A 27146-nucleotide genomic window follows, 5' to 3' on the forward strand; every position below is an offset into this window, starting at 1 on the left:
AGAAAACTGTCCTTGTGATAAGCTTAGAAAGTCAGTTTAGATTAAATCATCTGCTAAATCACTGCTTATAAATCATATCCCATCTCTCTCTTGCTCCAGGAGTCTCTAAGGATGTCACCTACACTATCTCTGCTGGGGATCCAGATGGCTATTTCATGGTCGATCCTGAAACTGGAGCGCTCAGAACAAGCCTTCCTCTGGACCACGAGTCACGGCCCTTTTTTGACTTGGAAATTCAAGCGCGCAGCGGTTCCCCTCCAGCTTTTGGAGAGACTTGTGTTCGGGTCACCATTGCAGATGTGAACGATAATGCCCCCATATTTTTCCCGTCATCCTCTGAATCTCTGCTCCTACCAGAAGCCACAAAAATGGGTACCGTGGTGTACCGCGTGCAAGCGGAGGACCGCGACTCCGGCCCTAACGGACAGCTGAGCTTTGACTTGATGTCAGCTGGAGGGCAGCGCACGTTTGGGGTGGAGCGCAGCAGTGGGGAAATACGTCTAATTGGGAGTCTGTCGTACGACAGCGTACCACGCTATGACCTTCAAGTGATCGCAAAAGACATCGGTGCACCTCAGCTCAGCGCTACGTTCAGCCTGGTGGTCCACATCCAGGCAGAGAACGACCAGGGTCCTGTGTTTGATACGATGACCTACCGTGTGGAGCTGAAGGAGAACATGCCACTCAACACCAACTTCTTACAGGTCCGGGCGCTCAACAGAGACCCCAGTGGAAATGAAGGGTCGTCCAAAGGCTCCACAACATCTTCCATGCTGGCATACCGGCTCCGGCCTGATGGGGACGCGGCAGGTTTTGGTATTGCCCCGGACAGCGGATGGCTGTTTGTTAAGAGCGCTTTGGACCGTGAGGCCAAGGATATTTACTTGTTAACTGTGCTTGCCACTTCTGGAAGCGGCCAGATGGGGAAGACCGGCAGCGCAACAGTGAGAGTTTCTGTCACAGATGAGAATGATAATTCCCCTCGTTTCTCCCAGGAGAGGGTGTTCTTGGCAGTGAGAGAGAACTTGCCTGCGGGAACTGGTTTCGGGAGGGTGTCTGCTACCGACCGCGATGCTGGTCTCAACAGCCGTCTTACGTACAGATTACTCCACACGGACCGCTACTTCCAAATCAATTCCCAGACTGGTGAGCTGCAAAGATGTTTATTATTTATACATTTAGGAAATGTTCTCGATGAGGGATTTTCAAGCTTTTTGACACCAAATTTGTTTCCTAAAAAGGCAGCTACCTGTATTTATAGTGTGAAAAATTGGGGACTAATTATACCTATCAATAAACTAAAACAATTACGATTATAAGGGAGGGGGGAAGTGGTGTGTGGCCAAGTATGGTGACCCATACTCGGAATTTGTGCTCTGCATTTAACCCATCCAAGTGTACACACAGTAGTGAACATACACCCAGAGCAGTGGGCAGGGGAGCCCAGGGAGCAGTTGGGGGTTAGGTGACTTGCTCAAGGGTCTCACCTCAGTAGTGGTATTGAAGGTGGAGAGAGTGTTGGTTATTCACTCCCCCCACCGACAATCCCTGCCGGACCTGAGCCTCAAACCCACGACCTTCGTGTTACAAGTCCAACTCTCTAGCCATTAGGCCACGTTCTGTTTTGTTGTATTATTTTATTTTTAATTTATTACCTTCTGGGTATTATTATATTTAATTTAATTTAATTTAATTTAATTTAATTTAATTTAATTTAATTTAATTTAATTTAATTTAGTTTAGTTTAGTTTAGTTTAGTTTAGTTTTGTTTTGTTTTGTTTTCTGTTTCCATCTGGGCATGGTTGAAAAAGCCTTCTATAGACTCTAAACTTTTGACCATCAACTCAGTGCAACTAAGGTCATCAAAAATCAACTGTTATTTTAGTATTATTTATATACTGTATACTTGTATAGTATTTATGAATATTTCAAATAAGATTTTATTTTATATTTGAGTTTTTCAATTATTTAGTAATATGCTTTTGTCATTTTTATTTTTAATATTTAGTTGTTGTTTTTTAGTATTTCTATTTAGATTTCATTTCTTTTTATTTCTTTTTTAGTCATTTTAGTACTTCAAACTAATTTTAGTTCAGTTTAATTTCAGTTTGTTGCCAAGGCTATTTTTTCTTCTTCTAATATTTATAATAATAAATACTATAATATAATAATATAATATATTTATATTTATTTCAGATTTATTAGAAAATGTTTTTTTTTTATATAATTTTAGTTTCGTTTAGTTTTTTATAATTTTATTTTGTATAATAACTATGGACTAAAAATAATTTCCAGCATTCTAGACTGAGTATTCTGACTAACTTACATATTTCACATGTAGGTGAAATCAGTACCAGAGCGGCTCTGGACCGCGAGCATCAGTCCAGTTATCAGCTGATCGTGGTGGTTCAGGACGGTGGTACTCCTCCACGTAGTGCCACCGGAACAGCCCACATAACAGTGCTGGATGAGAACGACAACGCGCCAGTGTTCAGCCACACACAGCCTGGCAGGGAGATTCTCATTCAGGCAAGAAACAGGCTGGCACAGACTATATTTAAAGCCTTAAATCAGTGTGTTATAACATAGGTGCTTTTGTTTATTAAAGCACAGTTTACACATCATAAAAACGTCATTACGTTTGTACATAATATCTTTCAAAAATTGTTTATGTGACCTTGGATAGGTTCCCGCTCTTGAAGTTGTTTGTATGAAGTATAAGCAGCCAGAATGTTTTGTTTGAAACTTGCTTGATGTTTTGCAGGTTCAAGAGGGTCTTCCTGCCGGTTCTTTATTAGGAACTCTACACGCCAAAGACCCAGATGAGGGAGAGAATGGCACTATTTTCTACTCATTATCAGGTGAGCAAAAGTCTAAAATATTTCATAAGTTTTGGGTCTTCTTTTTGCCAGAGGATGTTATTGCAAAACGTAAACATACGTCCTTACAGTTATCTTTGCACCTAATGTGATGTATTGTATGGATAATTATGCTACCATATTTGTCTATATTTATGCTTCCATTTGTCCTTGCTTTTTAAGGCTCCAGAGCGGAACGTTTCTCCTTGAACCCAAACACTGGAGAGCTGCGCTCCTCGTCCCCCCTGAGGCGAGCAGAAAAAGCAGAGTACAGCTTCACCGTCACTGCCACGGACCGTGGAGCTCCATCTCAGAGCTCTTCAGCTGCCTTACTTATACAGGTGAGATTATCCAGGCACTTTTTAAAACATCACTTTCAATGATAGAAGCAAGGTAAGTAGACCCATGGCCTAGTGGTTAGGATGCATGTTGGAATTTGGTGCTCATGCAGGAGATGCAGGTTTGAATCTAGCTTGCGTCATGCCACAATCCCTCCCTCATAATTTCTCCTTTTTAGATCTTATCCTTTTCTGCCTGTGCAAACCTTTCCAATAATTAGTGTGTGTGGTTTCCAAGGCACCTCTGTAGTGTTTTTAGCATGTTTTAGCTGGTTGCTTCAAGTCATAAGACTGAACTTAATACATTTTTTTAGTTAATCTGCCAAAATCTTAAAATCCTGCTGCATGAGCACCAATGTGGACAAGTCGTCCTTCACTGTGCCAAATTATCATACTTACAGTCCCCTGAGCTGTGGTATCATTAATCAAGCTGGGAAATGAGCTGTGACCCAGAGGCCTGCTCCTGTCTATACAAACACAAACACCTCAAAACTCCAGAGGAACATACTGTAACAAAAAACCCTGTATTAATCCCAACGCTCAGCATGGAACCGTGTGAATCAGACATGTCAAACTATATCTTTGACAATAGGATAATTTTCATGGCTTTTCATTCCAACGTAAAATAATACATATTCTAAAGAGTTTGTTCTCTGCAGAATGATTCTTGCCAGTTCTCTTTTGTACCAAAATATCTTTAGTGCTTTTACAGATGTGATTTCAAAAAGGGAATTGCAGGCTAATTGGAGAGTGTGCAGTTGCATGTGATTTCTGTTCTCCCTGTTTGTATGGGGAAGATGAGAGTGAGAGAGAGACAGAGGGAGAATGCACCTTTGAATCAAGTGTTCCCAGATGGCTCTGATGAGGCCCAGCTGTGGTTCCCCATGATCAAACAGAAAGCTGCAAACCTCGGTAGCGCTAACACCGATATGCTCGCACCACAAAACATTGCAGCGTAGCAATCTCAAGATAATATTTTACATACCATCAGTAATGCCAGCTTCATTTTGAAAGTCCAGTGTTCTTTGCACCTAAAAGAGAGCCCAGAAATGTTGCTTTCAATCCTTCTGTTGCTTTCCTTCCTGTGATCCGGTATGCGTGTAGTGTTTTGTTTTTTCATGGGTATATTAGTATGAAAGGCTTCACCTGTCAACCATTTTCCAGCTTTTACTGTACTTCAAGGCCTTGGGAAATTATATCACAGATTTTAATGTTGCAGGTCCACTCCATTTATTCTTTCAGTATTGAAAGAAGTCTTTTATGGTAAACAAGGCTGCATTTATAAAAATACAGTAAAACAGTAACATTATGAAATATTGTTATACTGTAATTCAAAAGAACTGTTTATCTTATTTCATTTTATTTTAGTCTTGCTTCTGTAAGTGCAAAGCTTAATTTACTCCAGTCTTCAATGTCACATAATACTTCAGAAATCATTCTAATATTTACCAACAGCTTGCGCAAACCAATAAAAATAATTAGCACTGAAAAGGCATGGACACAATTATTTTTGTGCCTGACCTTATTGAATATGTTTCCCTTTCATACACAAAATTTATGGGAGGAGAGTATTAAAATGTAGGAATGCACATCCTCACAGAAACTGATATATGATGTTACAGTCTCTGTGTGCTCGTCCAGATCGTTTGCAGCAGCTTCAAAAACACTCCAATCAGTAAGGTTGAGACAGGCTTGTAAAACCCGCTCTGTTTCATTAGTCCATCTCTTTACAGTCCTTAATACAGGTTTAACAGATTTAAGTTTCTGCCTGTAGGTCAGAATAAGATGAACTGATCGGAATCAGTGATCAGAGAGTCCTAAAGCTGCTCGTGGGACAGAGTGATATGCATCCTTTATTGTTGTGTAACAGTGATCCAATATATTACTGTCTCTGGTGGGACATGTAACATGCTGTCTGTATTTTGGCTGTTCACATGAGAGATTTGCTTTATTAAAGTCCTCGAGAATGATTAAAACAGAGTCCGGGTGTTGTTGTTCTGTGTCTGTGATCATATCAGCGAGTTTCTGTAAAGCTGTGCTCACGTGCGCTTGAGGTGGAATGTAGACACTCACGAGAATGAACGAGCAGAACTCCCGCGGCGAGTAGAAAGGTTTACAGTTGATGAAAAGCGTTTCAAGATCTGAACAGCACATCTTCTTTAACACTGTTACATCTGTACACCACCTTTCATTGATGTAGAAGCATGTCCCGCCGTCGTGCATTTTTCCCATTGATTCCGCGTCGCGATCTGCTCTGATCAGCTGGAAATTAGGTAGATGTAACGCGCTGTCTGGAATGGCGCCGTTCACAGAGCAGCAGAGTTTGAAAAGTCCTTGTTTAACCGGGAAAGCAGGAGTTCGTCCGTTTTGTTGGGTAGAGAGCGGAGATTCGCCAGATGGATGCTAGTCAACGGCATTCAAAATCCACACTGTCTGAGCTTCACGAGCGCGCCAGCTCGCTTTCCCCGTCTGCGCGTTCTGAAGCGTCTAAACAACGTTGCATCTCCGCCGACTACTATGTTCAGCAAAACATCCGAATAATCGAAAACCATTTGGAGATTTTGTGGTGTGTTCTGCAGAATGTTCAGCAGTTCTTCCGTGGTGACAATGATCGTGATTGACAAACAAAAAACAAGAAAAACTAACAAAAACACTAAAACAACTGGAGAGCCAAGCACAATGGCTGCCATGCACGGTGCTATCTTGAGTAAGGTAATAATCTGACTGCGTCTGTGTTCTTCAGTGTATGCATTGTTAGTAAATCACCCGCAGAATTTTCCCCTCCCATCTGCGCTTTTATGGAATTGTACTCTAATGCTATTTTGCCCTGTTTAGTAAATCTGGCCCTTGGTCTCAAGAAACATTTCTTATTATTACCAATGTCGAAAACAGTTGTGCTGCTTAATATTTTGTGGAAAAAAATGATAGTTTTTCAGGATTCTTTGTTGCATTTATTTGAAGTAGAAATCTTCTCTAACATTATAAATGTCTTTACTGACACTTTTTGTCAATTGTTTGGAAAATTTCATAGTTCAAGGAGATGTTTTGTAAAATATACAAGTTGAGCTAAAAATATAACTAACGTGTCTTCTGAAATCTTCCCAATCTGTAGGTCATTAGCACCACAAGGACTCCTCCAAAACCCAACACCTTATCCATGATGCTCAACTCAGTGGAGGGAGCCAAGCCTGGCTCTGTTATTGGCTCAGTTAGAGCACATGACCAGCGTGAAGTGACCTCAAACGGTCAGGTGACCTACTTTGTAGTGGGAGGCACAGATCATGAAGGAACCTTTATGGTTGACCGTCTCACAGGAGATGTGTACTTGGCTAGAGAGCTGGACTATGAAAAAGTTTCACGGTATACTCTCCAGATCGAGGTGGACGATTTCTCCAAGGCCTATCCAAGCACTCACATGGTTCAGTTGGAAATCAACGTGCAGGACAGTAATGACCACGCACCAGAGTTTCCAGAAGATCCAGTCACCATTGTTATTCCTGAGAACATACAAGCCGGTTCCTCCATTTACACCTTCCAGGCGACTGATAAAGATGGTAGTGGACCCAACAGCGAGATACGTTATTCTATCCAACAGCAGTGGCCTGACATCCCAGACCTTTTTAGTCTTGATCCTATCACGGGAGTCTTAAAACTGGGCCGAGAGCTGGACCATGAAGAGACCTCTAGCCTGTTCCTGGTGGTCCATGCCACAGATTCAGCCTCAGATCCCAATCCAAGACTCTGGGGATCGGTGACGGCACGAGTGTTTGTCACTGATGAGAACGACAACGCTCCGATCTTCAGCTCCCCGACTGCCGTTAGTGTGATGGAGGACCAGCCGGTGGGCTTTGTGCTGCTTTACGTCATGGCCCGGGATGCAGACCAGGGCGAAAACGGCCGAGTGTCCTACAGGATCCAGTCAGGAAACACAGCGGGGCGGTTCGGCCTCAGCTCGAACAGTGGTAAGACTCATTACTTCGCTCTATTTGAAAAACATCTCTTTCTCACACCATGCTGCTTTATGGGCCATTCACTCAAATCCAGAAGCAATTTAGCAGAAAAGAGCATTTTCTTGAACGGTTATTCATGGGAGCGCAGTTTTATTTTGGCCCATCGACCACACCTCTTTGATTTGGTACTGGAAATATGCATGTATTAGTTTGAAATTCCTCCCATTATCCAAGAATACGCCCATTTACAGCTCACGCAAAATTAGATTAAATAGACAAAGTCACCTAATCAACTGAACAGCTGTAGTCGATTTTCCTTCCATTATTGGTTTATGATGTAGGTTAGTGTTTTATTTCTGTTCTAAATCAGCCGTATACTATATACTATATTTATATTAAAGTTGGTTTAAAGCACACGATAAAGTCACAGCTGATATTAGCCAGACACTGAGGAGAAAGTCTTCAAACTCTTTGGACACTTTAAGTAGGAGGTCTAGAGATGGACGTTAAGCACAAAACCAGAGCTACCGTATTCAGAAGCAGAAGTGTTTAAAACTAGAATGTGTTTGGTGGATTATAAATAAAAAAAGGAGGCCGCACACAGACTTCTCACAAATACACAATAATATTTTGAAGTCAGCAAGCAGTCAGGCTGCCATATCGACCGCAGGGGTGTGTTTATCCTGAGTGACCCTCGCCTGGGGTCTTGCTGATGACAGCATTGCAGAGAGGTATAGCTGGAAAGGTTCAAAATGGATCCGTGACAACAAATTTCTTCCCTGGTCTTCATACCAGAAAGTCAGCAAAAAGCTTCATTCTCAAATTCCATATAGAGACTGGAAGAGCTAAACTGAGGAGAAAAACAGGATGAATAAAGCTAAAATGAATGTCACACTGTAGTTATGGGCATTGTGTTTGACTTCTATGTTGTATGAGCAATTTTATGTTCACATAGGACCAGCCTGAAGCATGCATAAATGAATAAATGAATGAATGAATACATTTTATGATAAAGCAAAAAACGTCTCATATACCTAGAGAACGGTAGCACCCCCATTATTCTCAGATATTATAAATAATCTGCCTAAATAATAAATAAATGTTGAAGTTGAACTAAATTGACTAAAACAAATAAAAAATAAATTAAAGCTAAATAGAAATATTAATAAAAAAAACGAATAAAAATGACAAGCACATAGCAAAACTAAAACTTAAAAAAATGCATATATATAAATATTTATGACTTATGATATATGATATGATATAATATTATATTATATTAAAATATAAAGATAAATCTTAAACTAAAAGGAAAATTTGAATTAGTTGCCAAGTTGAAGTAATTTACTGAAACAGAAATAAAAATAAGATAAATAGAAATATTTAAATAATACTAATAATAATAATAATAAAAATGACAAAAGCATGCAACAAACTAACTAAAACTAAAATGCAAATTGAAAATGTTTTGCATTTTATATCAAAATTATGCGTTATAGCTTCAATATGGTACTCTCTCTAAAGGTAAAACTCATCATTATTTGTTGTGGTGCGCTATTTTAAGTCACAAATGAACTTCTAGACTCAGCAGAGCAGCCGACTTGCCCAGCCACATTCAAGTAGAGCTTTATGATGGTGTCTGGCATGTGTGTACATAATGAAATATTACAAATATGCATAGTATAAAACAGAACAGCTCCTTGACCTCAGTCACGCGTCTCCAGCCACAGGGCAAATGATCCGGAGGCCATTTGCAGCAGATTTACAGATGTTTTTCTCTTCCCCTCTTCTCCAGGCTCTCTCTCCATCCTCAAACCTCTGGATCGTGAGGAACAGGAGAGCTACAACCTTACCATTGTCGCTGATGATCATGGGATACCTCAGCATTCCACCACTCAGGTGCTGTCTATCCAGGTGATTGATGTGAATGATGAAGCACCATGGTTTGAACGTAGTGAATTTGAAGCCCACATCAGAGAGAACCAGCCTGCAGGAACAAGCATACTGAGTGTCTCAGCCTCAGACCGGGATCATGGTGAGGAATAGTTGATTAATTCCAGCAAGAATCCATGTGTTAAATATGCCTTTACTTCTGAAAAGAATCACCCACATTTCGGGGTATTCCAACCTTTCAGATGTTCATGACCTGTGTCTAAAAACTTCACCATCTGGTTAAAGCATTTATGTTGTGTTGTGGTGAGGGCAGTGTTTTTTTTTTTTTAACACTTCCTGTGGAGGGTTTGAGGGACTCATTCTCAGCTCCCTGGGCTCAGTGAGAGAGCATGAAGGAGAGATTGTAAAGACATTCTTCAGGAAGCTTTAATTGAGTAAGCAGGTGCTCGTGCCAAAGCTCGCTAACTTTGCACGCAATCTGGCACCCGTATGTCTTTGGTCCACACTTAACACTTGTGTGGACCACGACTCAGCGGCTGAATCAGCAAAATGAACTACTAATGGAACAAGTATTAAATCCAAGATGAATTGGTTTGAACCTGGATATTTTATGACATGTTACTTCTGTTTTAATTTAAATCAGGTTGTTCACAAACACCAACTTCCTGTTCACCTTCTAACTCAGAATGGAAGGGCAGACTTATTATACTATGTTTTTTTGCAGGACATTTACTCTGCACTTTATGCTCATTTTCAGCATTATCTACTACATTTGTCAAAATGTTCAGTATACAACAGAGCACACTTGACAAAATACTATGTCCCACAATGCAATGCATCTGTTTTGACGTACCAATTTCTGTGCAAAACCATAGGTAATAATATCAACCAAGATTTTTAACATCTCTCTTTTGACATGTTATTTAATCTGACTGCCAAAAACATTTTTAAATAAAAGGTTGAAAGATATTTAAATAAAATGTAAATACTATATTTAGGTAAATTATTTATATTATTTTAATAATACATTTTATAAAAATAAAAAAAATTAATAACTGGATGCTACTCATATGCAACATATGAGCAGGATTATTGATTAAATTTCTATTTTTGTTACAGGCACTAATGGGTTGGTGACTTATGGTGGTGTGACTGAGGATGGATTCACAATTAATCCTGAGACTGGTGTGATATCAGTCACTCAGGTTCTAGATAGGGAACTTCAGGACCACTATACTGTAACAGGTATTAGCTTTTATAGTTTTTCAATACTTTTTATTTCATTTTTAGAATTTAATACATTTAAATTTTTATTTAACTTTTTATAAATGTTATTAATTTATATATAAATATATATAATTATTATATATTTATTGTATATTGTATATCTAAAATAAATAGGCAAAAAAATGTATTTGTTTTATTTCGGATTTATTTAAAATACAGTAACATCACTGGCCTAAAAATTATTATATTGTAATCTAAATATTATTTTATGTAATTATAATTTATTATTAAACTGATATTGCATTTAATAAAACTATTTTAATCTTTTTTGTCTATGCAATAGTGTATGCAAAAGATGGAGGCATACCCCCTAACTTTGCCAAGGCTAAAGTGCACATCACAGTGCTGGATGTGAATGATAATGCTCCTGCTTTCGGGCAGCAGCATTATAGCCTGGAAGTGCCCGAGAACCAAGAGCCTGTGGAGCTGTTCATCCTCAAAGCCACAGACCTGGACACTGGAGAGAGTGGACAGCTGGAATATAAGATCACTGGTAAAACGATTTTGATTTTTAAATTGTTTGTACAGAGGAACATGTAGAAGAACATCAACAACCAGAGTCTATAAGTTAAAACATACTGCATTTTGAATTATATGTGGTCAAGGCACATGTTACTGTTTTTCTTCACATTGCAGGCTTGTTTCTTATAAAAAGAAGATTCAATCTGCTTGATTGTTGACAAATGTTGTGTCTGTGTGTTGCAATTCTAGCTGGTGACCCAGATGGTGACTTTCGACTTGATGGTTTCTCTGGAGCCCTGTCTAACTCAAGACCTCTGGACCGAGAGCAGAAGAACAGTTATTCTTTGAAAGTGGTGGTCCAGGATCACGGCAGCCCCTCTCTGAGCAGCACAGCCACTGTGGAGATCTCAGTTCTTGATGTAAACGACAACAGCCCTAAGTTTGGAAGCAGTAGCTACACCGTTGATGTCTCAGAAGATGCTGCTGTAGGTTTGGTGGTGTTGGATGTGACAGCTACAGATGTGGATGAGGGTGAAAACGGTCAGATCTTATACTTCCTTAGCCAAGAGGCCAAAGGTGCATTCACAGTACATCCAGACACGGGAAAGATCACAACCACAGCACTTCTGGACCGAGAGAAAAGAGCTTCTTACATCTTCCAAGTGTATGCAGTTGATCTATCACCCGCCGCTCCCCGTAATACCACAGCCCAGGTGACCATTACCATCCTGGACATCAACGACAATGCACCATTCTTCATCCAGGACCCGCTGATTATCAACGTGTCCAGTGGAAGTGTATCCACGCATCAGGTGGTGGCCACCATGAGAGCAGAAGATAAGGACTTTGGAGCCAATGGTTCGGTGTTCTACCGGTTTGCAATGCCAGTCCGAGGATTTGCTATTAACTCGCTAACAGGGGAGATCCAGACCACCGAGAAGCTTCAAACCCTGACGCAAACCCAGCGTACCCTCATAGTGGAGGCGATGGACCAGGGCAGCCCTCCCCAGTCTTCTCTAGGAGTGGTGATCGTCTATGTGAAGGAGCAAGATTACAATGGCATTCGATTCTCTCGCACTGCCAGAGATGTTAGCTTACAGGAGAATGCAGCTAAAGGTAGGCAGAGAATTTACTGTAAAAATTATTGGGCTATTAGCCTGCAAGAGTTTTGTTATAAAAACTAACAATTTTTTCTTTACAGTCCATTTCATGGAAAAAAGGATTGATAATAATATTATAATTTTATAAATGAGAATCACAGTATAATAAATAAATAATGAAGATGACTAAAGTCAACATCAGCATTATTTGACTTTCTTAATACATGTTTCTGGTCATATTGTTATTCCCAAATTGGAAAAAATAAAATTTAAAAAAAGGAAGGGAAAAAAAGAAATAGTCATCATTCATTAAAATAAAAATAATTTTTGCTGTTGTTTTAGCTGATGTAATAACCACCAAGCACATTTATGACAGGAAAAAAGTGAGTCATATAATTAGATCATTAGATTTGTAAAAAAATTAAATAAATACAATATATAAAAATAATTATAATATTTATATTTAATGCTAATTATAAGAAGTATTGAAAATTATTTATGCAACGTTTTGATATTTTTTATAATAATAATAATACTTAGATAATTTAAAGATAATTTCATTCCAGTTAGCATGAATGTAATACAGATTATGCCAATAAGAATTTTTACAATTGGGACACATAGATGATATTTTTCACGATCCGATCAATTCCAGTTGGATAATTTTACTGTAGACCCCACCCTACTTTTTTACTTACTTTATTTATTAATATCCTGTTTCAACAAAACACATTTCAAGTTTCTATAAGCAAAATGGGTTGCAAGTTTCACTTCATGTTGACTTAAAAAGTGAGAAGTATCTACTTTCATTAAATGACATGTAGAAAACCCATCTTCTCACAGTACAGACCTTTTTTAGGCAGTTGAAAACGTTTGCAATGAACTGCATGATGAAACTGCAGCATTGTATTTCAGCACTCACTGGCACAGTCAGTATTGTGAAGCACTGAAAGTTAATCCATCAGTTTTAGTGAGTGTGGCAGAGGAATATTGAGTTTTTTTGTGTATTTATCCCCATAGGCACTGCAGTCGCCCAGGCTCAGGCACAGCACCCTGACGGCACCCGAAACGGCATCGCTTACAGCATCTTCAGTGGGAACAAATACCATTCCTTCAGCATCAGCTCTAGTACAGGTCAGATGAGAACCCTGTGAAATATGAAAACAGTTCGATCTTGACAAGATGCGTGCATGAACTCATCAGACATTAGAAAAATAATATTGCTTAGTTGACCTACTTCACTGCATTATTGGTGCTTTCATAGGTGAAATCTGGGTACAGAGCTCAAATGGCCTGGATTTTGAGGACACTCCAAGACTCCGTCTAGTGGTGAAGGCTGAAACGACATCCTCAAGCTCCTTTATGGCTGTCAACCTGATTCTTCAGGATGTCAATGACAATCTACCCCGATTCCAGCTGCAGAACTATGTGGCTTATATGCATGAAGCACAAGGCTATGACTTTCCCATCATTCAGGCAAGGGGTCTCTTATTTTTTGGTATTTCTAAAAGGTAATTGAAAACATATTGGGAAAAGTATTAAAACTAAAATGTTCTACAGATAACTTTGTTTTACCTAGTTAGTTTTGCCATACTAGCAGGAGAGTTTAGAAACGTTACCCTTGAAAACTGTATTATTTTTGTTAACCATGTAAAGCTTTTCTGCACCTGTTTCTGACTTCATGTCAGTAAGTGTCAGATTTAAACCATGACACTTACTGACATGACACTTACTTGTAGTTCTGTATAAAGTTACCAGATACTTGTACTCAAATTTAGCATCTGGCAAGTGTTTATTTCTTACCCTGCCTGTGCTTAATCAGTCTGTTTTCGAATGCATTAGGTTGTGGCTGAGGATGTTGACCAGGGTCAGAATGGTCAGGTGACTTACTCCATTGAGTCTTCGAGTCAAAGTGGCCTTTTCAAGATTGACCCTCTGACCGGGAGCATCACAACTGCGGCCATTATGGACAGAGAAATCTGGACACAGGCACAGTGAGTGTATATCATGTTTGCTCAGCCAGTGAAGTCATTGCTCTGCAGGTCTTTAATTTCCTTCTGTTCTGTGGAATGTAGCTGTCTTCTCCAGCGTTATTTAGTTTGTGTGTGTGATGTGTTCAAGCCCTTGTAGTTTTTTTTACCTTATGTTTTTTGTTTCTAAAATGTTCCCCAACCCCTATAAAGCGGTGTGCTTTTAATTTACTAACTTTTTGGTCTGTTAGTGCTTTTGGATTATTGTACGAAAGCTTTTTGTGAAAGTAGAAGGCATCTTTTGTTCTCTCTCTCTAAATCAAAAAAAAGAGAAACTGAACAAAAACAATTCTCACATGATATAAGTTAGGAACAATTTATCTAATTACTTTTATTTTATTTGCATCAGGCTGGTGATAAAAGCCACTGATCGTGGCAGCCCCAAACTAGTAGGCACTGCCACCATTACAGTGATTATCGTCGACCTCAACGACAACAGTCCCACCATCCCAGTGCCACGAGAAGTTAGAGTGCCAGAGAGTAAGTAAACTGACTGGTGACCTTTGACCTTTTAACCTTGAAAGACATGATATCAATCATTTTTATTATTGTACATGTATCTGAATGTTGTGTCCTTGCTTCCCACTTACAGACTCTTTTATCGGCTCTGAGATCACCCTGGTTACAGGAAATGATGTGGATTCTGGCCCAGTGCTGTCTTACTCTTTACAGCTGGATGCTTCATCACAGGGAAAATTTGATATCCATCGTTACAACGGCCGTGTGTCTCTGACAGCACCACTGGACTTTGAAGAGAGGACATGGTACACATTGACTATCCGAGCCTCAGATTCAAAGCACCAGAGTGAAGCCAATTTGACTGTGTTGGTGGAGGATATAAATGATAATGCACCAACTTTTACACAAGACCTATATCAGGTGATTGTTTTCTTTCTACCATTTAAAGTCTTTTAAAACAATGTCTATCTCTTATTATTGGGATTGGTAAAGGTTTATCGGCTGCATTGTTCTCTATAGTATTATTGTTAAAAGTTCATGGATTGGGATGCTAAAACACGTGTTTATTCCAGAATAAATATACATGCAGTCATAATAAAGTATGCTGTTGTCATTACGTATTCAGCAGATGCTTTTATTCAAAATGACATCACTGTGGATACAGGAAAAAGCATGTCAAGTAACAGCTGCTTTGTCACTTTTGGTTTCCAGGTAACACTTCCAGAACATTCTCCATCAGGCAGTCCCGTTATCACAGTAACAGCAACAGATCGAGATTCAGGAGAAAATGGAAAGGTCACTTATCGAGTGGTGTCTTCAACGAGGGATGGTTTTTACATTGATCCTAAAAATGGTATAAGCCCAGCGTTTATACTAAGCATGTTGATAATTTAGGCTGTGGCTATTTATACAATTAAAATGCTGTATATGCTGTTTTTCTAAAGTGTATATAGTGGTAGATAAATATGAACTAAGTAGCAACAAGCATCTTGTTTATAATAAGTACAATTATAATTAGATGCTATTTACTTAAAGTGGTGTATGGAGTTAATGAAAACCTCTACAAGGTCAGCTGCGCTTAGTTTAAATAGCCACTGCCTCTAGTTTTACCATATAGTTTATATTTGAAGCATTAACATTGTAGTAATAGCACTTCTCATGTCTTTACAGGTACACTTTTCATCAGACAGAAAGCTGAATTTGACCCGGAGCAGCCATCTGTGAGTGTAGTCATCGAAGCTCGTGATGGAGGATCTCCACCTCTGTCATCTTCTGCTACGGTCCAAATTCAGCTGATAGACGTCAATGATAATGCCCCTATATTCCACCAGTTGGAGTACAAAGCCACAGTGTCTGAGGACCAGTTACCTGGAGCCACCATCCTAACATTAGAGGCAGTAGATGGAGACCTATCTCAGGAAAACTCTGGTTTTGATTTCGCAATTGCCAGTGGAAATGTTGGAAATGCTTTCCAGATTGAGAGTAGCGTTCGTTTCATAGAGGGCCATGGCTTCCAGACGGTAGGAACCCTGATCCTAGCGGAGCGACTGGATTTTGAGGCATTGTCACGCTATAATCTCACCATCGCAGTCTCGGATCGTGGTGTTCCCCAACTTAGCTCCAGTGTACCAGCCATCATCACAGTCACTGATGTGAATGACAACCCTCCTGTCTTTGGCAGAGCTGAGTACATTGTGTCTTTGAGTGAAGGGGCAGCTGCTGGTACAGAAATCTTACGTGTGACTGCAACTGATCCTGATTCAGCTCCCTATGCAGAGGTCCAGTACAGTATCAGCTCTGGAGATGAGATGAAACTCTTCTCTGTGGATCAGTGGACTGGGGCACTGAGGCTTCAAAGACCTTTGGACAGAGAGAGCCGAACTTCTCATGTAGTTATACTACAAGCCTCAGATGGCCATGGTCATTTTGCCTTGGCTCCTATTAGTGTAGAGGTAAAGGACATCAATGACAACAGACCTTACTTTCCCATTGCTACATTAACAGCCAGTATTCATGAGAACCAGCCGCCCAACTCTGCCGTGACTGTATTACATGCAATCGATTATGATACAGGAGTTTATGGACAGCTGAAGTATTATTTGATGGACCACGCTAGCCTAGGAAAAGACCTCTTCTTGGTGGATGTAAACTCAGGAGAAGTTCGAACCAGGCAAATTTTTGATTTCGAGAAGGTGAACTCATTTAACTTCATTGCTTTGGCTGTGGATGCAGGTAACAACTCAGCTACTGTCACAGTGCAGGTCTACGTAACAGGAGAGGACGAGTATGACCCAGTTTTTACCACTTCAGACTTGTCCTTTGAGGTACCAGAGGGAGCCAAGAAAGGTCAGAGCATTGGGCAAGTACAGGCCAAAGATGAGGATGGTGGGGTAGATGGAATTGTACTCTACTCCTTCCCCAATTTGTCTCCTTATTTTGATGTGAATAAGACCACCGGTGTAATCTACCTAAAGATGGACAGCTCAGGCAGCTCAAGTGGAGGGAGTCGCTCGAAGAGGGAAACTCGCTTAGTGACTATTGATGTAACCGCCCACAGCCCTCTTGACACCTCAAGAGTAACTTCCGCTCAGGTCACCATTGACGTTACCAACACATCCTTTGGTCTTGCAACAGACTTTAATGTCCTCCTTGTGAGCATAATTGCTGCCTCTCTTGGAGTAATAGTCTTGTTAATCATAATTGCTGTGGCCCTTTATCTAGTAAGATCAAAGCGCAAGAAGAAAGGACAAGACACTGGGAATAGTACCGTCTCTTCAGGCACAGCTTTGCAGAAGTTGGATGAGTCTAAACCCACAGGGGGTGACAGGATCTATCATCAGGCACTTCCTGGATACGCAGGTGATGAGGAAGGAACTGGTGGAGGCTCCTACACTCGAGGAGGATCCCTAGATCCTTCTCACTCCAGTGGACGGGGATCTGCCGAAGCAGCAGAGGATGATGAAATCCGTATGATCAATGAGTACCCAAGAGTTGCAAGCATTACCTCCTCCATGCAAGAGCACATTTCCGCCAGGGGCCCTGATTCAGGTATCCAACAGGATGCGGACCAACTCTCTGATATTTCTTGTGAACCAGGACCACTTGATGCAAGCCAGTGGTTCAAAACTAAGAAACTTGGGAGCATCAGTGGGAGCCTCAGTGGTACCCTACTCTCTGGTCAGCTCCCAGTCTACAGAGACGAAGGTGGAGGCTACCTTGGAGTAGGTCGTGGGTTAAATATTTCCCACCCGAAAGATTATGCTTTCCCTGAGGATGGCAAACCCTCGGTTGATGGCTCCCTCACAGCCATAGTGGCAAGTGACGAGGAACTGCGAGGCAGCTACAACTGGGACTACCTTCTCAACTGGTGCCCTCAGTTCCAACCCTTAGCCAGTGTCTTTACAGAGATTGCCAGGCTAAAAGATGAGAGCTTACCTCCCAACAACCCACGTAGACCCTTCCAACCCAAAGTTAAGACAGATCCCAAGCCAAGAATTGACCCTCCACCCCTCATAACCTCAGTGGCTCATCCGGGAGCCAAATCTGTCCCACCTAAACCTGCCATAGCACGGACGTTTCATCACTTAGCATCTCTAAGGCGTTCACCTATAAGCCATGAGGGCTCCATCTCCTCAGCAGCCATGTCTCCCAGTTTCTCCCCTTCACTGTCCCCACTTGCTACACGGTCCCCAGCTGTCTCCCCATTTGGTGTCACTCAAGGTCCCTCAGCCTCCATCATAAGCACCACAGAGCACTCTCTGGAGCACAGTGATGAGGCTGAGATGAGGATTTAATGCTACATTGCACTCTATTTTGTGGAGGCCATTGTCTTTTGATAAGACATATTAGTCGCTCTTAGCAATGTTGCATACCTGAAAAGGCAGTCGCTCAGCCATGACGGTGACGCAGGTGTCTGGTAACTAAAAGGGTAAAAATATTGTGCGGCGACAGTACCCTTCTTCAGAACCACCGCAGTGTTGATGTGAAGAGTTGTGTTTTGTTTTGTTTTGTCTCACTGGCTGGCCAGGGAGGCAAGACGTTGACTGCTCCTTTTGTTTGTTTCTTTTTATATTGATGACTCAAACAGCTTTGAAAGTCCAGTGTTATAAGTCCATTCAAAATAGCTGCTATTGTCATACTTTGTAGGCTGCAATGAGAACTTTGAAGAAACTCATTTTTTTTTTAAATATTCTTTTACAGTGCTACTCAGTTTCATTTACATTTTTTTAAATGAAGGACTTGCCATTGCTTTGAGTGAAGAAGTTCTTACATTTTAGTGACATTCTTTGTATGTATATTTATATGTATGCTAGTCATAATAAGTGTATTATCATTGTATAGTGTCTAGGATCACCATACTGTGCTGTTGTGAAATTTTGTGACACTTGTAATGTGAATGATTGGAAGATTGTTGTATTTTATTATTTATAAACAGAAAGGCTGAAAGTGTTGAAACTTCCCATGTTGCATAGTGTTGTATTATAGGCCTTTTGAAGTTGTATTGTTTCTTGCCCTTTGAACTAGATTGTTAGCATCTTAGCTAATTTATTGTAAAAAAGAAAAGAAGAAAAAAGAAAAAATAAAACAGGGCCATACTTTTTTCGGCTCACCTGGACCTTTTGGGAAATTGGTGAAACCTCAGACTCTTCTCTATGTAAATAGTTTCTTACAAAACTGCAGCTCTGTCACACTGTTTCTGTGCTGCTTTTTCTGACATTAAAAAAGTTTTGTATTGTCTGCGTAACCTATAGTTGGTTTATTGATAAATATAGTCCATTATCTGGGATGCAGTTTATTTACCTTTCAGAATGAAGTGAATCACTAGGAAATGGACCTTCTTTTGTAATAGGCAGTGAATGTTTTCTGTTTTGAGAAGAAACTTCAGAAGTGCCCTGCATTTTTTTTTCTCCTCTGTGGAAAGTGATTTAATCATTAGAATGAACTTCCAGAGTTTTGCTACCTCTGGTGCATGTCTGATACCGCCACTGCCTCAAGTATAACTGGCCCCTGTTTAGCACCCAGAAAAGATGCAAGGAAAATAGGGGTCTGGCATTTTTGAAGACTGTCTTATACAATTCATCTTTAAAAGTTGACTTTTAATTGACTCACAATCTGGAAAACATCACTTTCCAAGACGACTGCCTGCATTCCGGCAGCAATACAGTTTAAATCATCTGTACATATTTAAATATTAAATTCTTACTGATTTCTTTTGTCAAATCTTCTATGTCTTCCTTCCTCCAAGTTCAAATCAGAATGTGGATGGGAAGTTACAAAGTAACTGAAGCGTAGCGAAAGGCCAATCATCAGGCTTTTAAAAAAAAGGAAACAGGAGAGGTTAGAGTCAAATTTGTCCTTCATTAAAAAGCGATTTGAAAAACTACAATATGTTCCAAAGAGAACCGGGCCTCAGGCTGTGTATAGCCAGAGACAGGGTGTGTCCATTCTCAAATCAGTTGCAGCCATGAAGAAACATTTCCTCAAATTCAATTTGTCCATACAAAATGAAAATAAGATGGATATTGATAATTATACAGCATATGAATTAGCCGAAGCAAATAGCTATGACTGATTATATTTGCTATAGTTGTGCTGTATATGCAAGGCAATCACACACACACATACTCGTCATCATGTCATGTACCTTTCCAGATGCAATGGACAAAAAATACAGGATTTTAATACACTGTCAGAAAACTTGTAGCCTGTCAGTACCCTCGAAAGGTATACCTTTGTATCTTTTAAACCGAAGGGTTAAAATATTAGTACCTTTCAAGGATACTGCAACAGTAACAAGCTGTTGTGCACTAAGAGAACTGTTTTTTCTTTTGTTTTTTCGGACATGAAACTGAAATGCTCTCAAGTTTTGTCTTTGTTTCTACCGTATTGAGTTTTCTGATCCCCTGCTGTGAAGTTGGTGTTGGCAGAGATTCAGCTCTCCTCCATCTCTGTGCTATGCATGTCTAACTGATTTACACCATCCCAGATATCACGAAGAAAAAACAGTCTCACTCGCTTGCACAGTCAGTGTCTTATAAACACTGCGATGAGTTGTGTGACCTCTGTGTAAACATATTTCCTCTATCACTGATATTACTTTCAAGATGAGATTTAACCCTTAGTCTGATAGGCATTGTAATCTGTTATCAAGATCTGTTATCAAGTCTAGTTACTACACAGTTTGTACATTTTACTGCTCTCTGCTGTTTTACATTAGTTGTTTATTTGTTTTTGCAACATTTCAAATTCTCATTGATTGCATGTGGAGATGTTTATCAACATATTGTCATTTAACCTATACAGTAAATGCCTTTTAAATTCAATATGAATTAGTATAAATATCATAATCAGAATTTTCCATTTAGCTGTCATTTATCAAGATGAGAACCTTGTTTTGGTATGTGCAATTTTTGGTGGATTGCACCCCCCCCCCCCCCCCCCCCCATTAAGGCATTAAGATCATGGGATGATTAAGATCATCTTGTAATTGTTTCAGCTCATGAGAAAATCATGGAGAATTATGGGAAACAATTACAGCTTATATCTGCATTTCACAGACTTTAGTAGTCTAGATTTTTTCTGTCTGAAGAAAATATTTTTTAGACCATTTTAGTCAGTCATTATTTATCTAAAAGGCTGCTGAAGGATTTGGGGCAATTTCTGTTATGTCTACCCATTTTTCTCACCATCATTTATTGGCAATGCTGTGGTACATTTTTGCACCGAATTGTTAACCTGCTGTAATTTTTTATTTTATTATTTATGAATATTTTATTATTATTATTAATAAATAAAATATATTTTATTTCTCTGCAGCTGAAAGGGGTTTATCAGGTCATCAGGCATATCTCAAACTTTTCCCATTGAAGATTATAGATAAGAATAATCATGAACATTCAACAGGCAGGTCAACCTGCATTCCACTGTGACACCGTCCTCAGAAACATACATATTGTGTCTGTGAGTTCAAGAGTAAACCTCTGGTTTTGATATTAAACTGCAATGTTTTTTGATTAATAACATGAGATAAATTTGAAAGTGATTAGTGGGCAGTTTATGCATTTTTAAGATTGATCATTTCTTAAATGCTTTGGTAGAAAAACAAGGAAAGTCTCCATAAAACCATTCAAGTTGAAAATACACCTCAAAGAAAGATCCCGCAGTCTTAGACTTGGCTATTAAAACAAGTCTGCTGTTCCCATCAGTTCTGTTCCCATTATAATGATCCCTGCATTCCTTATGGAAAAAATGTCACATGTATCTTCCACTGATTAAAATTGCTCTGCAAAGTCAAAATTACTTAAGTAGAATAGAAACCAAACGGTAAATGTCTCTATGAAATTTGACTTATGCTAAACATATATTTTGACTTACAGGAACGTCGTTTTGGCTCTTAGATCTTATTCTGAGATGCTATAAATTGTTTTTATAAAGTGTTAATTAAGAGCAGATCTGGCTCAAGCAGAGGGGAGGTTTCTGCATTTTCTTAAATCAACCTCCTCTGTCTTTAATTTTATTAGAGATGACTGAAAGTCACCCTCAAAATCTGTCTGATTCAGCAGGGACTGCTCAAATTCAGTCCATGAGACTGTGTTGTTCTACCTTTGCACTTTATTTAACACTAGAAATGTTGCTTTGCACTTATAGCATGTAATCTATCCATCCCTGTCTTTTTGATTGAGGCACATGATGTCTTCAGTTGTATTGCACTTATTGCGTGTCTGATATGCAAGGTTCATATTTGCTTTCTTGATTAAAGTCAGCTTCCTTCATCCCATTCACCAACCTGGAAACTCACCAAAATAAATATTATTTAATATGGTTATATACATTTTCCATAGGTTAACTTGGTAGATATGTCAAAGTGAGGATTTTCCTATTTGGAGAATAAGAGAAATGGAAGAGGACTGAGAAAGGTTATATGAACTTTATAATGCAACTGTTGTTTTTTTTGCTTCGGAAATTCATGCTCGGTTTCACTGTTTTGTTTGTTTAAATGTAAAATTAGATTAGAACAACAGTGCTGTAAGGAGTGCTTTCTCATTTAGGAGGAGATGGTTGCTGTCTTTCAGGGGTTATGATCAATGGCGCTAACTGAGAAGAGCTGGTGCCGAGTGCCCTCTCTCAGGATCTGTTCATGAACCGGAGCTGAACGCGGAGGTGGACAAAACTATACCAGACACGGTTGATAGATCCCATCAACAGCTCCTGATTTATGATAGTCCGGGTTTGTGAGAGAATGAAAGCGATGGAATGAGAGAAGGAAATATTTGCAGAAGTAAAATACAGTTTGACTTTAGCTTGGATTCAAGTCAAAAGTGTCATGTCCTCTCAATTGTTAGAACTAATATGATTTTAACTACAACCTAAATGATGACATCATTTTGGGGTAAACTATCCCTTTAAAAGTGAAATTCTGAAGTAGAAAAACAAATTGCATTTCCATATCTAGAACTTAATTCCAAAAATCTTGTTTACAATCTAGAAAAACATTTTTTCACAGCATATATACACTGAACAAAATTATAAACGCAACACTTTTGTTTTTGACCCCATTTCACATGAGCTGAACTCAAAGATTTAAGACTTTTTCTGTGTACACAAAAGGCCTATTTCTCTCAAATATTGTTCACAAATCTGTCTAAATCTGTGTTAGTGAGCACTTCTCCTTTGCCGAAATTATCCACCTCACAGGTGTGGCATATCAAGATGCTGATTAGATTATTGCACAGGTGTGCCTTAGGCTGGCCACAATAAAAGGCCACTCTAAAATGTGCAGTTTTATCACACAGCACAATGCCACAGATGTCGCAAGTTTTGAGGGAGCATGCAATAGGCATGCTGACTGCAGGAATGTCCACCAGAGCTGTTGCCCGTGAATTGAATGTTCATTTCTCTACCATAAGCCGTCTCCAAAGGCGTTTCAGAGAATTTGGCAGTACATCCAACTGGCCTCACAACCACAGACCACGTGTAACCACACCAGCCCAGGACCTCCACATCCAGCATCTTCACCTCCAAGATCGTCTTGCATGGCCAGTATACTCACCGAACATGTCACCCATTGAGCATGTTTGGGATGCTCTGGATCAGCGTATACAACAGCGTGTTCCAGTTCCTGCCAATATCCAGCAACTTCGCACATCCACTGAAGAGGAGTGGACAACTTTATCAACTTTATGAAGGAGATGTGTTGCACTGCATGAGGAAAATGGTGGTCACACCAGATACTGACTGGTTTTCGCCCCCCCCCAATACAGTAAAACTGCACATTTTAGAGTGGTCTAAGGCACACCTGTGCAATAATCATGCTGTCTAATCAGCATATTGATATGCCACACCTGCGAGGTGGATGGATTATCTGGGCAAAGGAGAAGTGCTCACTAACACAGATTTAGACAGATTTGTGAACAATATTTGAGAGAAATAGGCCTTTTGTGTACATAGAAAAAGTCTTAGATCTTTGAGTTCAGCTCATGAAAAATGGGGGCAAAAACAAAAGTGTTGCGTTTATAATTTTGTTCAGTGTATATATGGCTTTAAATCTAATAGTCATGGACTAAAAATGTCAAAATTTCCAATTTTTGATTTTTATTAATTTATACAGTACATATGTTACCGTTCAAAGTTTTCTGTTCGTAAGATTTATTTTTAGGAAGTCTGATTTATTTATTTTTTTTAAAAAGGTTAAAATAACTGTGTTCTATTTTAATATTTTAAAATTTTATTTATTCCTGTGGTGGTAAAGCTGAATTATCAGCAGCCATTACTTTAGTGATGTATCTTTTAGGATTCTTTGATGAATAGAAAGTTCAAACAAGAGCATCTATTTGAAATCAAAACCTTCTGTAAAATTATAAATGACTTTACTTCGCTTTTTATCACTTTAACACATTCTATAAAAGTGTTAATGTCTTGACTCAAAACGTTTGAACAGAAGTGTGTATACTGTAACATTTTTAGCCCTGTTAGCATAAGGAGGAAGGTTTTTCTTAATGCAACCCAAAGCCATGTGTTGCTCCTGCTTAGTGTCTTTTCTGTCCCCCGTCTATTATTATACATTTCCATTTCTGCTTGTTAAAATCAAGGGAGAAGCAGTGAGACTGAACGGTTGAATCAGTTACAGGTTGGAGTCACAGCGTTCAGTAAAACAGCCTCTGATTTTCCACTCAGTTGCTGAGTCACTGCAGGTCTGTATTAGCACAGATTAGGCCCGCGGCTTTAACTCATAATTACATCTCTTCCTGAGGGCTTGCACATCTCCTGGGGTGTCTAGAGGAGATACACCCGAGAAAAGCATGGGCAAAAGTAGGATGCTGTGGTTTGGCTCCGGAGTCACTCTTGGCAAGAAATTCATTTAAATGTAATTTTGTAAAATAAAATAAAAAATGACTAGCACCATTCAGATTTCTGTTGCGGAATTAAATAACTCAGCTGTTGTTTTGGATGCAGAGATGTTGAGTTGCAAATGAAGATGATTAATGGACATGCTGAAAGCAGGATGCTGTCAACGTCTTTGTGTTGTAATGTGGCTGTTCATAAACAATTCCCTCCACAGCTCTGACAGATTTTTTCCATTCAAGTGAATAAATTACAGAATTTAGAGTTGAGGAGAAGGATGGATTATCTAATGAGCCAAACAGTGTGTGACAGTAACACTATCCCACCTGGTTTTGATTTGTCCATCATTACTAAATGATCCAGCATTAAAAATGACCTAAACGTTTTCTAAATGTGTACAAGCTGAATGCAAAACAACACAGAGGATCTTACATCAAGATGTATAAAAAAAGCTAATTCAGATATCAGCCTTAATGTGGAGTGAGAGAACAAGATGAATCACAGTTAAAAGAGGCTCTATCAGTAAGTATTAGCTTTCCCATCACCTCCTCTTTTGAGTTTACATCAACAGCAGGAAACAAGCTCCATCTATAACCTCTGCAAAGAGCTGCTTCCATTATCAGGGCCTCCTGTAGCCACTTTTTTTTTCCAGCTCTCCCCTTGACAAGACCCATGTTTACTTTAGTGTGCAAAAATCTGTAAGGAATAAGAATTTCATCATCCAAGATGTAGATGAGTTTGTTTGTCAGAAAATGCATGACATGTAAAGCAACTCAGGAGAAAAGAGATGTACCTTAAAAATTATGTCTTAGACTTGACCTTCTCTGAGGCTCTGAGCTCTCTGGCTCTCGGTTTCCTCTCACTTTTGGTAAGATGCTGAGTTTGTCAGCAATATGTTTATGGAAATGTCACGCTACTGAAGGGGGAAATTTTGAACTGCGGTCAGTGTAAGTAAAACTATTTTATTTGCTCAGGAGATTTAAACTCCACAAAGAGACAAATGAGGTGGAAACAAAGATTTAACAGCTACTAAAGGTGAGTGTTTAACGTGTGTTGAAATATTTGACTCACAGATGTATGTGTCAACAAGTAAAATCCAGAGCTAAATGTTTATATGTAATGTAATAATTTATTGGTAGCTTTCAAACACCTCAGAATTACAATTCTGAGTAAGACCTATGTAATTATGATCTGTCTGTCTGTTTTCCTATGTGTCAGAGACCATAGCCTAAACGCCCCCTCAGCCATTTGGACACTGAGCCAGAGCTGTTTGGACACAGCCAGAGGTTTTATCTTAATGCTCACATATACACTGACACAAAGCTTTAAGTGAATTCCAGTGCACTGCATTTTAAAGCTCTTCTTTAAACTCTCAAAACGAACAGCAGATAAATCCAACGGAGTCATTTTTTGTGAGAACGCTCAAGCGTAAAATTGTGCCTCAGCATCCATCTTAAATATGTGGTTTCTCTGTCCCAGATTTGATTCTCTCCATGCATTATTTTCTGTTTTACAACACTGTACAGAAGCTGACGTTGAATCTAAACTGCTTTTCCAATAAAATCGTTACAACATTGCAATGTTTTGTGCAGAGTTTAGGCTGTGGCTAGGTGACATGTTCTGCATCTTAGACTGTTTTAAAAAAAAAATTGGATAATAATTATGCGTGCACCTTTTATGACTTAGATATTAATTGAGAGACAAAAAAAATTAATGATTGTGATCAAAAAGAAATGCATACAATACCAGTAAAAAGCTGACCGATGATAACCAAAGCTGGATTTAGTCTAAAATTGTAATAGTATTTCACAATATTACTGTTAAGAGACGTCTTTTAAAAATAATTATTGACTTTTAATGTATGTATAAATTTAACCTAAAATGTTAAACATCATGCACATGTCTGGATGCATGGCACCAAAACCTGTCTGAGCTTCAGATTCTGGGTTGTGGAGCTCTGAAGTCGACCCAGAGTAGCTCAAGAGCCACATACTTCAAATGGAAAGTATTCTAGACTATAGTACCATCTGCTTTCACTTTAGAGTCCGATTCCACACCTAAATAAAGTTCCCTCTTGAACACTTTTATTGCTCTCCAACCCCCTCTTGTTATGTTTTTCTTTTCTTTCTTTCTTTTTCCTCTTTACCTCTGGCTATATTGCAGCAGGTAGACTGTGATGTGAGAGCTCACCTCTCTCTTTCCCACTGACACAAATAAAACCTGCCCTGTGTCAGATCTTATCACTCCTGTGAAACATCAGGTTTGTTTTTTATTGGTGTGTGAATGCTTTGGATTGATTCTCTTTTCCTGTTACTCATTTGATTCAGTTGGCTCGCTCGTGTTCCAGTGTTTTATCTAAGAGACAGGTCCTGACTTAACAGCTTCTATAAAAAAAAATCAGGTCCTGAGGGGAGGATAGGAGGATGGA

General features: G+C 39.3%; 1 protein-coding gene across 1 annotated transcript in view; it reads left to right on the top strand.

The window, feature by feature from the left end:
- The window catches only part of LOC306863991 (protocadherin-16-like), a 100591-nt gene extending 81621 nt beyond the window's left edge, over positions 1–18970 (top strand). The window contains exons 6-21 of the mRNA XM_079407636.1: positions 100–1146; positions 2342–2529; positions 2765–2861; positions 3042–3199; positions 6309–7158; positions 8942–9181; positions 10159–10284; positions 10610–10819; positions 11038–11904; positions 12909–13022; positions 13153–13364; positions 13731–13882; positions 14268–14398; positions 14511–14797; positions 15089–15230; positions 15548–18970. Of these exons, the coding sequence (XP_079263762.1) occupies positions 100–1146; positions 2342–2529; positions 2765–2861; positions 3042–3199; positions 6309–7158; positions 8942–9181; positions 10159–10284; positions 10610–10819; positions 11038–11904; positions 12909–13022; positions 13153–13364; positions 13731–13882; positions 14268–14398; positions 14511–14797; positions 15089–15230; positions 15548–18171 (7445 nt within the window). The 3' untranslated portion in view covers positions 18172–18970. The remainder of the gene's footprint in view (positions 1–99; positions 1147–2341; positions 2530–2764; positions 2862–3041; positions 3200–6308; positions 7159–8941; positions 9182–10158; positions 10285–10609; positions 10820–11037; positions 11905–12908; positions 13023–13152; positions 13365–13730; positions 13883–14267; positions 14399–14510; positions 14798–15088; positions 15231–15547) is intronic.
- Positions 18971–27146: the final 8176 nt, after the last annotated feature.

Source organism: Barbus barbus (assembly GCF_936440315.1).
Source record: "Barbus barbus genome assembly, chromosome: 45".
Lineage (NCBI taxonomy): Eukaryota > Metazoa > Chordata > Actinopteri > Cypriniformes > Cyprinidae > Barbus > Barbus barbus.